This window comes from Sander lucioperca, chromosome 6 (assembly GCF_008315115.2).
Source record: "Sander lucioperca isolate FBNREF2018 chromosome 6, SLUC_FBN_1.2, whole genome shotgun sequence".
Classification (NCBI taxonomy): domain Eukaryota; kingdom Metazoa; phylum Chordata; class Actinopteri; order Perciformes; family Percidae; genus Sander; species Sander lucioperca.
In genome coordinates, this window is record NC_050178.1 from 21069245 (window position 1) to 21084150 (window position 14906).

The window sequence follows — 14906 nt, forward strand, 5'->3', positions numbered from 1 at the left end:
TTAGGCAACGTTTTTGTCACTTTTTTTTAAAACTTTTTTGTCACTTTTTCTCACTTATTTTTTATTTTATTTTTTTTTACATTTTTGTCATCTTTTTAAATGTTTTTTTGTAGGTAAATATACAGTCAGACAACTGTTAATACACAGATATTTCTTATATTAGTTGATCTGTAATGTTACAATCTCGGACATTTGTGTCAAACATTAAAACACCAAAGCTTCAAATAATGACGTAAACGTATTTAAAAGAAATCCCTGTGAGCCAAAACCTCATATTTCAGACTGATCTCATGAAATGGCGTATGTATGACACGCCAATTCGTATGCCATTATTGACGTGTTATCAAGATGCATACTCTCTTTAGCGTGTTTATCAATGCCATTTGGCCTCCATTGACTTACACTATCTTGAGATTGCGTGTGAATTGACGCCGTAGCGAGTAGTATGAAAGGGTGAAAATCTGCATAGGGAGGTTGGTGGGGGTGGATGGGTCAAACACAGGATTTTCACCCAGGAGACCGGGGATCGGGTCCAGCGGGTTATGTTTTCTTTGTGTCCCGTGGGTCACGTTTCCTAAACTCAACCCGTTCTTATTTTCCTAAACCCAACCCGTCCGCTGTATACGGCACTCAAAATGCGTACAGATAACACGCCACTTGGCTTTAGAAAGTGACATGTATGTTTACATCTGCTGTATACAGCGTAGACCTACACGCAGATAGCTCAAAATGCGTACAGATAACACGCCACTTAGCTTAAGAAAATGGGCGTGTATGTTTACGCGATGTCATCTTGCATATTTCCCTCTTTTTTGCAACATTTTTGTCACCTTTGTTTGTTTCTGCCTATGTTATGGGACTTATAAACAGAAACATCAGACCGTTACTGCCTGTCTTTCGGTCAGGAGTATAAAATCCTCAACATTAGTTGTGTTCTGGTTTCAGAACGATGAAGACAGTTGGAGAACAGATACAAAACAGGATGGAAGAAAGGGACAAAAACTATCAAACATATTGGAGAAAAAAAAGTTACCAAACGTTGACAAAAATGCCTGAAAGAAACGACAAAAGGTCGGGGGAAAAAAAGCTGTGAGATATAAAACAGGATGTCGTCTGTATACAGGATGAATCTGTTCTTCGCCAACATGTTTTTTCCAAATCTACAGATTTTTAGACAATCTGTGATCGACTTAAACAACAGTTCATATCTTTGCCGTAAATGGACCAACCACTGAACTCTGCCTAGCTTTGGGCAGAGCCTTCAATGTTTACATATGCTGGCTCCGCCCCAAAACATGTTCAAGAAGAAACAGGAACTACGTACGAAGCTGGAAACTGTTTCTAACAGGTCTCCTTTAAGAAACGGCTTGGGGTGTCAGGTTGGAAACCTGCCTGTTGTTTAGTCAGACTGTTACCGGACAGAAACGTTCCTTGCTTAGCCGGCTGGTTAGTGTCTTACTTAGAGGAGTTTTTGTGGAGGTTATTATGGGATGTTGCAGGTTTATTAGTCGTTAGGTGGAGACGATCAGACTGACTTCCTGTCTGGAAACTAAACTAAACGGACTCAGTGGACTTCACAGAGACACGAAGGACCGATGATGATGATGAAGCTACGGGACAATGTCACTGATTTCTGCTTTATCACCGTTATTATTGTTATTGTTATTATTGTTATTAATATTAATGGGCCTTGGGTCGTTTGTGTGTTTGTTGAATGAACGCACTCTCTGATGACATCACTGTGGCGTGCGTGTGAGCTTGTGCGAGAGTGTGCGAGAGTGTGTACGAACGCGAGTGTGTTCAAGCGTGTGTGCGAGCGTGTGTGTGAGCAAGCGAGGGAGTGAGCGTGTGTGCGAGCATGAGTGTGTGTGTCGCCTCCTGATGCCACTGCTGTCCAATCCCGTGCAGCTCCTGTGTGTCGTCGTTTGTTCAGCAGAAGAAGCTGCTTCCTGCCAAAGATGTTTCTGTGTGTTTGCGTGCATGTGTGTGCGCGTGCGTGCGTGTGTGTAATAATCTGTGTGTAGATGTAGAATAAACTGAGCTTGTTGTCTGTGTCCTGAAGGGGGCGTTGCCGCTCTGCTCGTCCAATCAGAGCGCTGCGTTACAAACATAATAAACACTGAATATAATAAGTCACCGTCTGCTGTCGTTATGAAACACACGCACACACGCGCACTCAGAGCATCCCATAATACAGGTGTCATCTACTTTACTTCAAAATAAAAGCATCTATACCCCGTCAAAGTAGAATCATATACAATATCTCTGAAAGCAGCTGTACTTAAAGTATCAAAGTAAAAGTACTCATTTGTATTCATTTTTCCCCACTAAATCCTGCACATTGCTGCTTTTAAATTAAAGATTAGAAAACTTTCAATACTGTAAAAGTGCATGAGTGCTATCCGCAAAATATACTGGCTTTTTTTATTGCTAATGAATAATTACATTTTTTGATTATATCAGCTAAATGTTCTCAAAGTAAAAGCTGTATTTGTTCAGCACGTTTCAAGGTAATTCAGAAAGGTGTGTGTGTGTGTGCGCGTTTGTGTGTGTTTTATTAACTGAAAATTGAATTCATCAGTTTTAGTAGGATGCATGTTTTAAGCATCTGTTTGCTTATATTTCTTCCGGCTTCACTATTAATTAGGGCTGTCAATCGATTAAAAAAAATTAATCTAATTAATTACATACTCTGTGATTAATTAATCGAAATTAATCACATACATAATTAACGGTGCCTGAACCGATACGTTTTAAGAAAGTAAAAAAAGAAAAGAAAAAAGAAGGGTACTAATAACTTATTTCATAGTAAATTGCTGTTGAACGACAAAAACAACCACCAGATGGGAAAAGGACATTTACAATAACTTCAAATGCACCACGACACTGTAGTTTACCAGTTTCATTGAACACACCGTCTGTGTTGTTTTTCCGACAACAGCAGCTGCAGATTGTTACATCCCGCTGTTGAGTCACAGTCCTCTACAGTAAAACACAGTCACACTTTACACCGTTTAGAGTTAGCTGTCAGCATTTAACCGTGTTTAATCCAGCTACTAGCTAGCGGTAGGCTAACGTTAGCTGCTGTTGAGTATAGTGTTAACTAGCTAGCGGTAGGCTAACGTTAGCTGCTGTTGAGTATAGTGTTAACTAGCTAGCGGTAGGCTAACGTTAGCTGCTGTTGAGTATAGTGTTAACTAGCTAGCGGTAGGCTAACGTTAGCTGCTGTTGAGTGTAGTGTTAACTAGCTAGCGGTAGGCTAACGTTAGCTGCTGTTGAGTATAGTGTTAACTAGCTAGCGGTAGGCTAACGTTAGCTGCTGTTGAGTATAGTGTTAACTAGCATCATGTGCAGCGGTGTTTGTGTTTCCTGTATCGTCTGTTTCAGAGCATCAGAGAGAAGAGCAGACATATCAGTGGCTCCAGATTTCGGTAGTCAGGGTTGGCAGGAAGAAGATTTTTACAAGTTAATGTTCCAGTTAATGATCCAGGCAGCACATTCTCGTCTCCCTCCTTCATTTTACAGTCCAATGGTGGCTAGAACGGCTCCGGGTCAAACGTCAATATGGAATGGATTAATCTGCGTAATCTTTAACGTGTTATTTTTTCTCAGATTAATTAACAGCCTTTTTCTCAGATTATTTTGACAGCCCTACTATTAATACATTAATAGGGTTAGATAAGTGTGTATGTCTGTATTTGTGCTTGCTTCTCTTTGAATGTACACACGAAAACAGACACATGATTGTATTTCTACCCTTGCGTGAACTAAATGAGCACACATTCACTAGATTAGACAGATTAGACCAAAGATTAGGTTCAATGGTTAAGCATGGAAGTACAGTAATACTAATATACGTGTGTGTGTGTGTGTGTGTGTGTGTGTGTGTGTTTTGAGGGTAGATGTACAGTTGTGTTCAAAATAATAGCAGTCCAACATCACTAACCTCATAAATCAATTTTTTTGGTAGAAGTGATCTGACCCCCATGCACTGAATTCAAGCCACAGTACACTGTGAAGACAGTACAGCATGGTGGTGCAAAAATCATGTTATGGGGATGTTTCTCATACTGTGGTGTTGGGCCTATTTATCACATACCAGGGATCATGGATCAGTTTCAATACATCAAAATACTTGAAGAGGTCATGTTGCCTTATGCTGAAGAGGAAATGCCTTTGACATGGGTCTTTCAACAAGACAATGACCCAAAACACACCAGTAAGAGAGCAAAGTCTTGGTTCCAGATGAAGAAGATTGATGTTATGGAGTGGCCAGCCCAATCCCCAGACCTCAATACCATAGAAAACTTGTGGGGTGACATCAAACATGCTGTTTCTGAGGCCAAACCCAGTAATGCAGAGGAATTGTGGAATGTAGTTCAATCGTCCTGGGCTGGAATACCTGTTCACAGGTGACTCCATGCAACTCAGCTGTGGAGCAGTTCTCAGAAATAATGGTTATACAACTAAATATTAATGCAGTGATTCAAAGTAAAGCCAACCCTTGAGACATTTTTCAGTTCATAAAGTAAATGTTGGAGTTTGTAAAGAAAAATGCAAATACTGCAGCCTAATATTCCTTTTTCTTCACTTTCTGTGAAGGTATAACACAAACTTGATCAATTTTGGTCATGTTTTGATGTGGAATTGAATGTGCAGTGTTCCCAATGCATTGATATTATGGAATTAAAAGCTAGTCTAAGGATTTTGAGCATTATTCACTTTTTTTTAAACACACTGCTATTATTCTGAACACAACTGTAGATGAGTAGTCGTGAGCAGGTGTATTGTTTACCCCAATTAAGGGCAATGAGGCATAATCGTGATATAAAAATTAAGGAAAGCAGAAAAATATATACTTTCAAGAAAAGCAAAGTAATTTGACTTGTGAGTCAACACAATCACATAATACAAACATACAACTGTTCACTAATTGACCAACAGACCTACGCCCTCCTCCCTCAGGTGTTCCTCAAGTTCTCTCTGTCGAGAGCAAATACAACCGCTACTCTAAATAGCCTGAAGCCCCTAAAACTGGAACATACCAACACAACAGTACAACGCAGGGGTGGCTCAGGTGAATAGACCGTAAAGGCTCCACACAGCCAAAATGAATGTATCTATGAAGCTAGACATTTACAGAATATCATTTATGTGATTCACATTCACATTAGACAAAACCACCAGACATCTTGATGGCTAATCAATGTGTTACTCAAAATTCATCATGTCACTTCCTGTTACCCCGGAAGTCATAGTCATTTAAACCTGAGGATCGCGGCAAACTTTCCCTTATAACAAAGAGAGCACATGCTAGTAAGACCAAGATTATATGTTACCCTCTGTTAGTGATGGCCGAATGAAGCCTTGTGAAGCCTCTGAAGCTTCTTCCTGATTGTATCGCAAAATGATCCGAAGCATCAAAGAATCAAAAACAACACCGTGACATCTGGTGGTCAGTCAGCAGAAATGACAGCGGCTATGACCTCGACACAGCCAAACCAAGCTACAACATGAACACAGGAGAGACAGAATGGACAAACCCAGCTACAACATGAACACAGGAGAGACAGAATGGACAAACCAAGCTACATGCTTGAATATAACATAATATAATAATATAAATTACTGTGATCAGGATTTAATAGGATAAGTATGTTTAATTAGGCTAAATATGGATATTGCGGCTGTAAGCAGTCCAAAATATTGCTGCCGCGAGGGGCTAAACACTGAGAGATACACTGTGTGACGCGCTCGAGATTTTATTGCAATGATTTTTATTCTTCTTCCACACGTAAAATACACTTAGCACTGCAGTTACCAAATGTAATTGTTACCTGGTGAGTAGAATAATTGCGTTAATGCAGCGTGATGCGTGATACGGTCAACAGAAAGTGTTCGCTCCCAGGCTCACCCCCTCTCTGTCAATGCCCAAAAAAAACCCAGGTGCACAGGTGAAGCAAACAAATAGAGTATCACTTCCGCTCAAACTGCGATGACAACGCCCACCACCTGCCATATCAGTGCACAACACAATAATCAACAAACAACACAAATGAGACCATAAACAACATCCAATATGTGGCTCCTACAATGGATTCAATAAACTGCAGCAACAATTCCATCTTCTACCGCTACGTAGAGTTATGTACAGGTGTATGTAAGTAGGCTAATTTCCATTAAAAGGCTAATCAAATAAATTGCTAGCCACACTCATAAACCCCGCGATGTTCCAGTGAATTCTAACGGGCCGTTGGTAAGCACGCAGCGACATGAATACATGAATCAAGCCAACCCTTCTGGAGTTTCAGTGACGTGCTTATTTCAGTTTGATACGAGCTCCAACACTGCTTCCAACCAGTGTGCTTTGCGGGAGTGATACAAGCATCGGTGCCTTGGTGTCAAACATCCCATCACTATCCTCCGTTACCTTTTAAACTCAATAAATACACAGAGTTAACAGAAGACGTGTTGCGTGGTTATTATAAACTGTCATGTTTGTGTAGTAGTAAATGGCATGGTCTCAAACAATCAGAGAATGATGTATTGATGGTTGTAGCAATTGCATATCAATCACCGCAGTATTAGATAAATGTGCTACGGGATTAGTGTGAAGAATTAGATGAATGACTAGGTTAACAGATGATTTGACAACAGTGTGTGGTAATTAACAGAAGATATTAACACGCTACACAAACATATACAGGCAACCTTTACACTCAGTCCTTAAGAGATAACATAGGTAGCACATGGCTACAGTGACGGCAGCCGTGCACTCCGTCACTGTGCGTGTGTGTGGGTGTCTGTGTGTGTGTCATGTAGTATTTTATTGTGAAGGTGTGACAGCCGAGTCTCGTCTTACAGGAACTTACAGGTGAGTGTTTGTTTTTCGGGAGGGGACGCAGAGGAAGGGGGGTGGGGTTAACACGGGGGTTGGGGGGGGGAGGGGCTTATAGCAGCCAGTCTGCAGCTGCAAACTGAACACACACACACACACACACACACACACACACACACACAGACACACACACAGAGAGAGAGACAGCTGGAGCATTACCTGAGCTCGAAACCGACTGCATACACAGGTGAGTCCAAAAAGAATTGACTATTTATATTCTACAGCGCTGGAAGAAGTATTCAGATCCTTTACTGCAGTTAAAGTACTAATACTACACTGTATAAATACTCTGTTACAAGTTAAAGTCCTGCAGGGAAACTGTTACTCCAGTTAAAGTCTATCAGGAGGAACATGTAGTTAAAGTATTAACAGTAAAGAAAAATCCTCACGTTATAGAGGTTATATATCCTTCTTTCCGTCTCTTTCTTTTGTTTCTTGTCCTTTCTGTCTCTTTCTTGTTCTTCTTTCTGTCTCTTTCTTGTCCTTTCTGTCTTTCTTGTCCTTCTTTCCGTCTCTTTCTTGTCCTTTCTGTCTTTCTTGTCCTTCTTTCCGTCTCTTTCTTGTCCTTCTTTCTGTCTCTTTCCCTCCAACCAGTTGTGTGTGTAATGGTCTGATCATCTCAGCGTGACTTGTAATCCGTTATATTGTTGGTTAGTTTACTTTAGAATAAAACATCAGATTTTATAAACTACATGTGTTCTGTGAGTAGTAATCTTAATGTGTAAAGTAACTAGTAACTAAAGCTGTAACAGATGAATGTAGTGGAGTAACTAAAGTAACTAGTAACTAAAGCTGTAACAGATGAATGTAGTGGAGTAAAAAGTACAATATTTCTCTCTGAAATGTAGCGGAGTAGAAGTAGAAAGTGGCATGAAAAGAAAAGACTCAAGTAAAGTACAAGTACCTCAACATCTGGTACTGAAGTACAGTACTGGAGTACATGTACTTAGTTACTTTTGACTATTTGTTCTTTTAGTTAGCTTAAAGTTATCTCCTGCATGGTGGATTTAGAGAAAAGAGACGAAAACAGTGAAGAAAGAGTGAAAAATATGGTGGAACAGAGAGGGAAACATGGAGAAGACTAAAAAATGAAATATTTACATTACAGAAATATATAAAATAGTGTGTGTGTGTGTGTGTGTGTGTGTGTGTCTGTGTGTGTCTGTGTGTGTGTCCGTGTGTCTGTGTGTGTGTCTCTCTGTGCGTGTGTGTGTGTGTCCGTGTGTCTGTGTGTGTGTCTCTCTGTGCGTGTGTGTGTGTGTCTCTGTGCGTGTGTGTGTGTCTCTGTGTGTGTGTGTGTGTGTGTGTGTGTGTGTGTGTGTCTGTGTGTGTGTGTCTCTGTGTGTGTGTGTGTGTGTGTGTGTCTGTGTGTGTCTGTGTGTGTGTCTGTCTCTGTGTGTGTGTGTGTGTGTGTGTGTGTGTCTGTGTGTGTCTCTGTGTGTGTGTGTGTGTGTGTGTGTGTGTGTGTGTGTGTGTGTGTGTGTGTGTGTGTGTCTGTGTGTGTGTCTCTGTGTGTGTGTGTGTGTGTGTGTGTACTGGAGGAGGAGGAAGAGGAGGATGATGAGGAGAGGGGAGCAGAGGGAGGACGGCGCCACACTCATCGCCATGGAAAGCGAGCCGGATAAAAGCTACGGCAGCATCACCACGGTAACAGGGAGTGAAATTACTTATTTTAGCTTTTTCTGACATTTTTCTAACCTACGTGTTCCTGACGACACACACAGACTTCTACTGAAGTTACATTTTCACTGCAGGACTTGTAACAGAGTATTTTACAGTGTGATGTTAGTACTTTCACTGCAGTAATCTGACTACTTCTTGTAGTTTCTCTGTGTTTTCCTTCCCTAACGAGAGCAGATTGGACTCTTCCTGTCATTGTTGTTAGTGAGTCTCCATCACTCAGCTAGGAGCTCAGTCTCACCTCATCACACACACACACACACACACACACACACACACACACACACACACACACACACACAGAGACACACACACACACACACACACACACACACACACACACGCAGACACACACACACACACACACACACACACACACACACACACAGACACACACACACACACAGACACACACACACACACACACACACACACACACACACACACACACAGAGACACACACACACACACACACACACACACGCAGACACACACACACACACGCAGACACACACACACACACACACAGACACACACACACACAGACACACACACACACACACACACACACACACACAGACACACACACACACACACACAGAGACACACACACACACACACACACACACACACACACAGACACACAGACACACACACACAGAGACACACACACACACACACACACACACACACACGTGAATATCTTCTGATGCGTCTCCGAGCCCCTAAAACTTTGCTAAACTCTGCTCCCCCCTGTTTGGGGTTGCGTTGTCGTCTGGACGGAGACAAACGGAGACATTTGGAAACAATGTTCCAGCCTCCTGATTGGCTCTCATCAGTCATGAATATTTTGGGAACAATGGTGAATATTTAACAAAGAAAGTCATAACATTTGGAGAAAGAAATGGAGTTTTTGGAGTTTTTTTTATCTTCTACATTCATGACTTTTAACAACCGACAAATGGAAAAGAAAGTGAGAAATAGATCCTATGAGCAGCGATCTCACGATTCAGTCTGACTCTAGAAGAGATAAATGGATGAACGGATGAATGGATGAACGGATGAATGGATGAATGGATGAATGTTTCTCTTTTTTTTTCACCTTTGCTGATTGACTCTGTTTCCCAGAATGCACCTGTTAAACCGCCGGACAGGAACGTCTTCAGCGACGGCTCGACACGAGTTGGTGAGTAAACCAAACGCTCCTCCGATCGATACACCTGAACAGGTGGGAGAACATGGGTGGTGTGTGTGTGTGTGTGTGTGTGTATGTGTGTATATGTTTGTCACAGACACACACACACACACACACACACACACACACACACACACACACACACACACACACACACACACACAGAAATCAAAGACAGACTGAACTTGTCTAACATGCTAATGCTTCACAAACGTCCTTTCCAAACTGTGAGCTTTAGTTAAAGTCTGACTAAACCGTCCGAACGCCTTCACAACATGTGTGTTAAATTGGGCTTTTATTGTGAAGGGAAGTAGGAAAGCTGGCGTTGAGTTCATGAGACGATAGCAGATAATAAAGTGTGTCAGCCTCTCAGTTAATTAATGTTAACCTTTATGGAAAGCTACTCTGTGTCTCTGCTGCACAGTATTTAAAATCTGTGGTTCAGCAGAGGGGGGAAGTAACTAAGTAACTTTTTTTCCAACCTGGACTCTATGCAAGTGTCTGACAACATTATGGGATGGATCCCTACAGAGATAGACATTTTAGTTAAAGAGTAAGATTCTTTTAGTTCAACATGAAACAGCCCCGAAATCACCATCACCAAACTACACCAGACTCCATGTAAATAATCAGGACTTTTATCATGGTAAAACACACTTCATTCAAAGTGGACAGAAACTAAATAAAACTATCAAAAGCCGTCTTGGTTCATCTTTCCACTGTTCCAACAATCACCACTCTGGTTTGGTTGAAATAAACCCTTAATTCACCCATTTACATGTGGAAATATGCTGGCTCTATACACGCTAAAAGTACTGATTATTTACATGGAGTCTGGTGGAGATATGCTGGCTCTATACACGCTAAAAGTCCTGATTATTACATGGAGTCTGGTGGAAATATGCTGGCTCTATACACGCTAAAAGTCCTGATTATGGACATGGAGTCTGGTGGAAATATGCTGGCTCTATACAGGCTAAAAGTCCTGATTATTTACATGGAGTCTGGTGGAGATATGCTGGCTCTATACACGCTAAAAGTCCTGATTATTTACATGGAGTCTGGTGGAAATATGCTGGCTCTATACATGCTAAAAGTCCTGATTATTACATGGAGTCTGGTGGAAATATGCTGGCTCTATACACGCTAAAAGTCCTGATTATTACATGGAGTCTGGTGGAAATATGCTGGCTCTATACAGGCTAAAAGTCCTGATTATTTACATGGAGTCTGGTGGAGATATGCTGGCTCTATACACGCTAAAAGTCCTGATTATTTACATGGAGTCTGGTGGAGATATGCTGGCTCTATACACGCTAAAAGTCCTGATTATTTACATGGAGTCTGGTGGAAATATGCTGGCTCTATACACGCTAAAAGTCCTGATTATTTACATGGAGTCTGGTGGAGATATGCTGGCTCTATACACGCTAAAAGTCCTGATTATTTACATGGAGTCTGGTGGAGATATGCTGGCTCTATACACGCTAAAAGTCCTGATTATTTACATGGAGTCTGGTGGAAATATGCTGGCTCTATACACGCTAAAAGTCCTGATTATGGACATGGAGTCTGGTGGAAATATGCTGGCTCTATACAGGCTAAAAGTCCTGATTATTTACATGGAGTCTGGTGGAAATATGCTGGCTCTATACACGCTAAAAGTCCTGATTATTTACATGGAGTCTGGTGGGTTTGGGTTTCATGATGTTCGTGCGTGCGTGCGTGCGTGCGTGCGTGCGTGCGTGCGTGCGTGTGTGTGTGTGTGTGTGTGTGTGTGTGTGTGTGTGCATGTGTGTCTGTCTGCGTGTGTGTGTGTCTGCTTCTCTGGTTTGAATCCTGTGCTCCAATTGGACAGATTTCGTGTTGGTGTGGGAGGAGCCTATAAACTCGCAGAAGGAGGAGAGCACAGGCGTTAGCCCCGCCCACAGGAAGTGGCGGGAGGTGTTTCTGAATAAACTGCGAGTCTCCGGACTGCTGCTGGAGCAGGTGAGCGAAACAAACACACATCTGAACAAACATGACCGTTGAACTCCTTCAGACACACGTTTCAACAAAGTCCGTACAACCATCAATCGATTAGTCGCTTTGTAACGGAACAAATGTAGTGATTTTAACCTAAAACAACATCTTTTTATCAACTTAACAAAGTAGTTTTGGTGTCTAAACCAAACCAAACTGGGACCGTTACCTTCTTTAGTTTACTTTGGACAAAAAAGTCGATAAAGGTGACAGAAACGTCAAAGAAGACGGAAAAAAAGGAACAAAACACAGGTTTGAACCCAAACATCTTTTACAGAGTAATTTTGGTGCCTAAACCAAACCAAACAAACACTCCTCTGCATGGCCGCGGGAACATATTTTGAGTTGGGGGGGTGCTGAAAACTTTTTGAGAGCCAAAGTCAACCACCACACACCACACTGCATCCATCACAACGCTCCACAAGCGGAAAAACAAAAACAAGAATGAAATCCAAAATCCAAGACAGGGCAAAACTAGGCACCGGTAACGCAGGACAGACTGCAAGCGCAGCTTCCCCTGAAATGTCAAAAAGTTAGTGGTCAAATATGTACTATTGTGTTAACATTTTATTGACTAAAAATGCGTAAGAATACGTTCACCTCGAAGACAAGTTGGTTCAGAATCAGCTACATACAGCAGGTCGGCTGACTTCTCATACATTCCCGTAGCGTCACAGTGCATTTCCCTGTTGAAGCCTAGCGTAGAGTTTAGATTCTCTGCCTGTCCCCGAACTGGACCCGACCCAAAAAATTTATTCTTGAGGATAGTGGCGGGAAATGTTAGCATTTCCCGCCGGGCCCTTGATCAAGCATTTGATTTGTGCATTTGTGTTTTTTTAATCATTACTTTAGCTGAAAGCTACGACAAACGCTCCTCTGGGTATCAGAGAGTCAGAATAAACTACATATTGTTGCATATTGGAGGACTTGTTGTACTTTTCACTTTCTGTTTAACGGGGGAAACCTTGTGAAGATGTGTGTTAACGTGACGTTTCTCCGTGTGTCTCTGCAGAAAGACATCCTGCAGACGAAGACCAAGATCAGTTTCGTGCTGCTCAGCGCTCCGTGGAGCGTCCTGTGTTTCTACGCCGAGGAGATCAGCCTCAGAGTCCCTCTGCAGGTGGGACAACGATGCAGTGGGACAGAAACACAGTGGGACAGATACACAGTGGGACAGATACACAGTGGGACAGAAACACAGTGGGACAGATACACAGTGGGACAGATACACAGTGGGACAGAAACACAGTGGGACAGAAACACAGTGGGACAGATACACAGTGGGACAGATACACAGTGGGACAGATACACAGTGGGACAGAAACACAGTGGGACAGATACACAGTGGGACCCACGTTTTTACACTAAGTTTCTTCCCGACATGAACACTAGAGGGTGACACGGGAATCAATTGTTGCTCCCATCCCATCCCGAGCCCACGAAAATACTCCCGTCATATCCCGATCACGTGACTGCCCCAAGGGAGAGAAAGAGAAAGACTACCGAATTCCGTCCCGCTCCCATTTGGTTCCCTATGTTGTCTAAAGTTATCAGACTCTGTTGCCCCCCTGTAGCACGTTTGGTTAATCGTGGTCAAATCACTGAGGTTTCCTCGGAGATTAAGGCTACACTTTACATGCATTACCTGCAGGTCTAGGTAACATGCATTACCTGCAGGTCTAGGTAACATGCATTACCTGTAGGTCTAGGTAACATGCATTACCTGTAGGTCTAGGTAACATGCATTACCTATAGGCCTAGGTAACATGCATTACCTATAGGCCTAGGTAACATGCATTACCTGTAGGCCTAGGTAACATGCATTACCTGCAGGTCTAGGTAACATACATTACCTGCAGGTCTAGGTAACATGCATTACCTACAGGTCTAGGTAACATGCATTACCTGCAGGTCTAGGTAACATGCATTACCTGCAGGCCTAGGTAACATGCATTACCTGCAGGTCTAGGTAACATGCATTACCTATAGGCCTAGGTAACATGCATTACCTATAGGCCTAGGTAACATGCATTACCTGTAGGTCTAGGTAACATGCATTACCTGTAGGTCTAGGTAACATGCATTACCTACAGGTCTAGGTAACATGCATTACCTATAGGTCTAGTTAACATGCATTACCTGCAGGTCTAGGTAACATGCATTACCTGCAGGTCTAGGTAACATGCATTACCTACAGGTCTAGGTAACATGCATTACCTGCAGGTCTAGGTAACATGCATTACCTACAGGTCTAGTTAACATGCATTACCTGCAGGCCTAGGTAACATGCATTACCTGCAGGCCTAGGTAACATGCATTACCTGCAGGGTTAGGGTTAGGCTAAGCCTGTGTGTCTACTCAGCCTGCATGGGGCGCGCTCTCTTTTTTGACGCTTGTTTTAAATCTTCTGACGCTTTTATTTCATGTCCCGCTGCAGGTGGTCACCGCTCCGATCATTAACTGGTCCGAGCACTTCCTGTCCCGGCTGTCCCTCCCCAACCCTCTGTCTCAGGACGTCCCGAACCCCCCACCAGACTACTTCACCTGCCAGTTCAGGAACAACAAGCTGCAGAGGTGAAGTACCACAAAACCCTATTTTCCAATGGTTTTGTGTGAAAACATTAGACAAAAATGTTGGAAAACAGCCCTGAAATCCCCATCACCAAACCAACCAGACTCCATGTAAATAATCAGTACTTTTAGCGTGTATAGAGCCAGCATATTTCCACCAGACTCCATGTAAACAATCAGGACTTTTAGCGTGTATAGAGCCAGCATATTTCCACCAGACTCCATGTAAATAATCAGGACTTTTAGCGTGTATAGAGCCAGCATATCTCCACCAGACTCCATGTAAACAATCAGGACTTTTAGCGTGTATAGAGCCAGCATATTTCCACCAGACTCCATGTAAATAATCAGGACTTTTAGCGTGTATAGAGCCAGCATATCTCCACATGTAAATGGGTGAATTAAGGGTTAATTTCAACCAAACCAGAGTTGTGATTGTTGGAACAGTGGAAAGATGAACCAAGACGGCTTTTGATTGATTATTTCTGTCTGCAGGTTTCTGGGCAGCGAGGACAGAGATACTTTCTTCAAGACGACTCA

The 14906-nt window shown here is 42.4% G+C and overlaps 1 protein-coding gene across 4 annotated transcripts in view; it reads left to right on the forward strand.

The window, feature by feature from the left end:
* The first annotated feature begins 7053 nt into the window (after positions 1 to 7053).
* The window catches only part of ano7 (anoctamin 7), a 69821-nt gene continuing 61968 nt past the window's right edge, over positions 7054 to 14906 (forward strand). For all 4 annotated transcript variants that reach the window (XM_031303804.2, XM_031303805.2, XM_031303806.2 and 1 more), the window contains exons 1-7: positions 7054 to 7085; positions 8440 to 8545; positions 9707 to 9764; positions 11632 to 11762; positions 12808 to 12915; positions 14233 to 14369; positions 14862 to 14906. The exon at positions 14862 to 14906 is cut by the window's right edge and continues 13 nt beyond it. In XM_031303804.2, coding sequence (XP_031159664.1) covers positions 8456 to 8545; positions 9707 to 9764; positions 11632 to 11762; positions 12808 to 12915; positions 14233 to 14369; positions 14862 to 14906 — 569 coding nt within the window. In that variant the 5' untranslated portion in view covers positions 7054 to 7085; positions 8440 to 8455. The remainder of the gene's footprint in view (positions 7086 to 8439; positions 8546 to 9706; positions 9765 to 11631; positions 11763 to 12807; positions 12916 to 14232; positions 14370 to 14861) is intronic.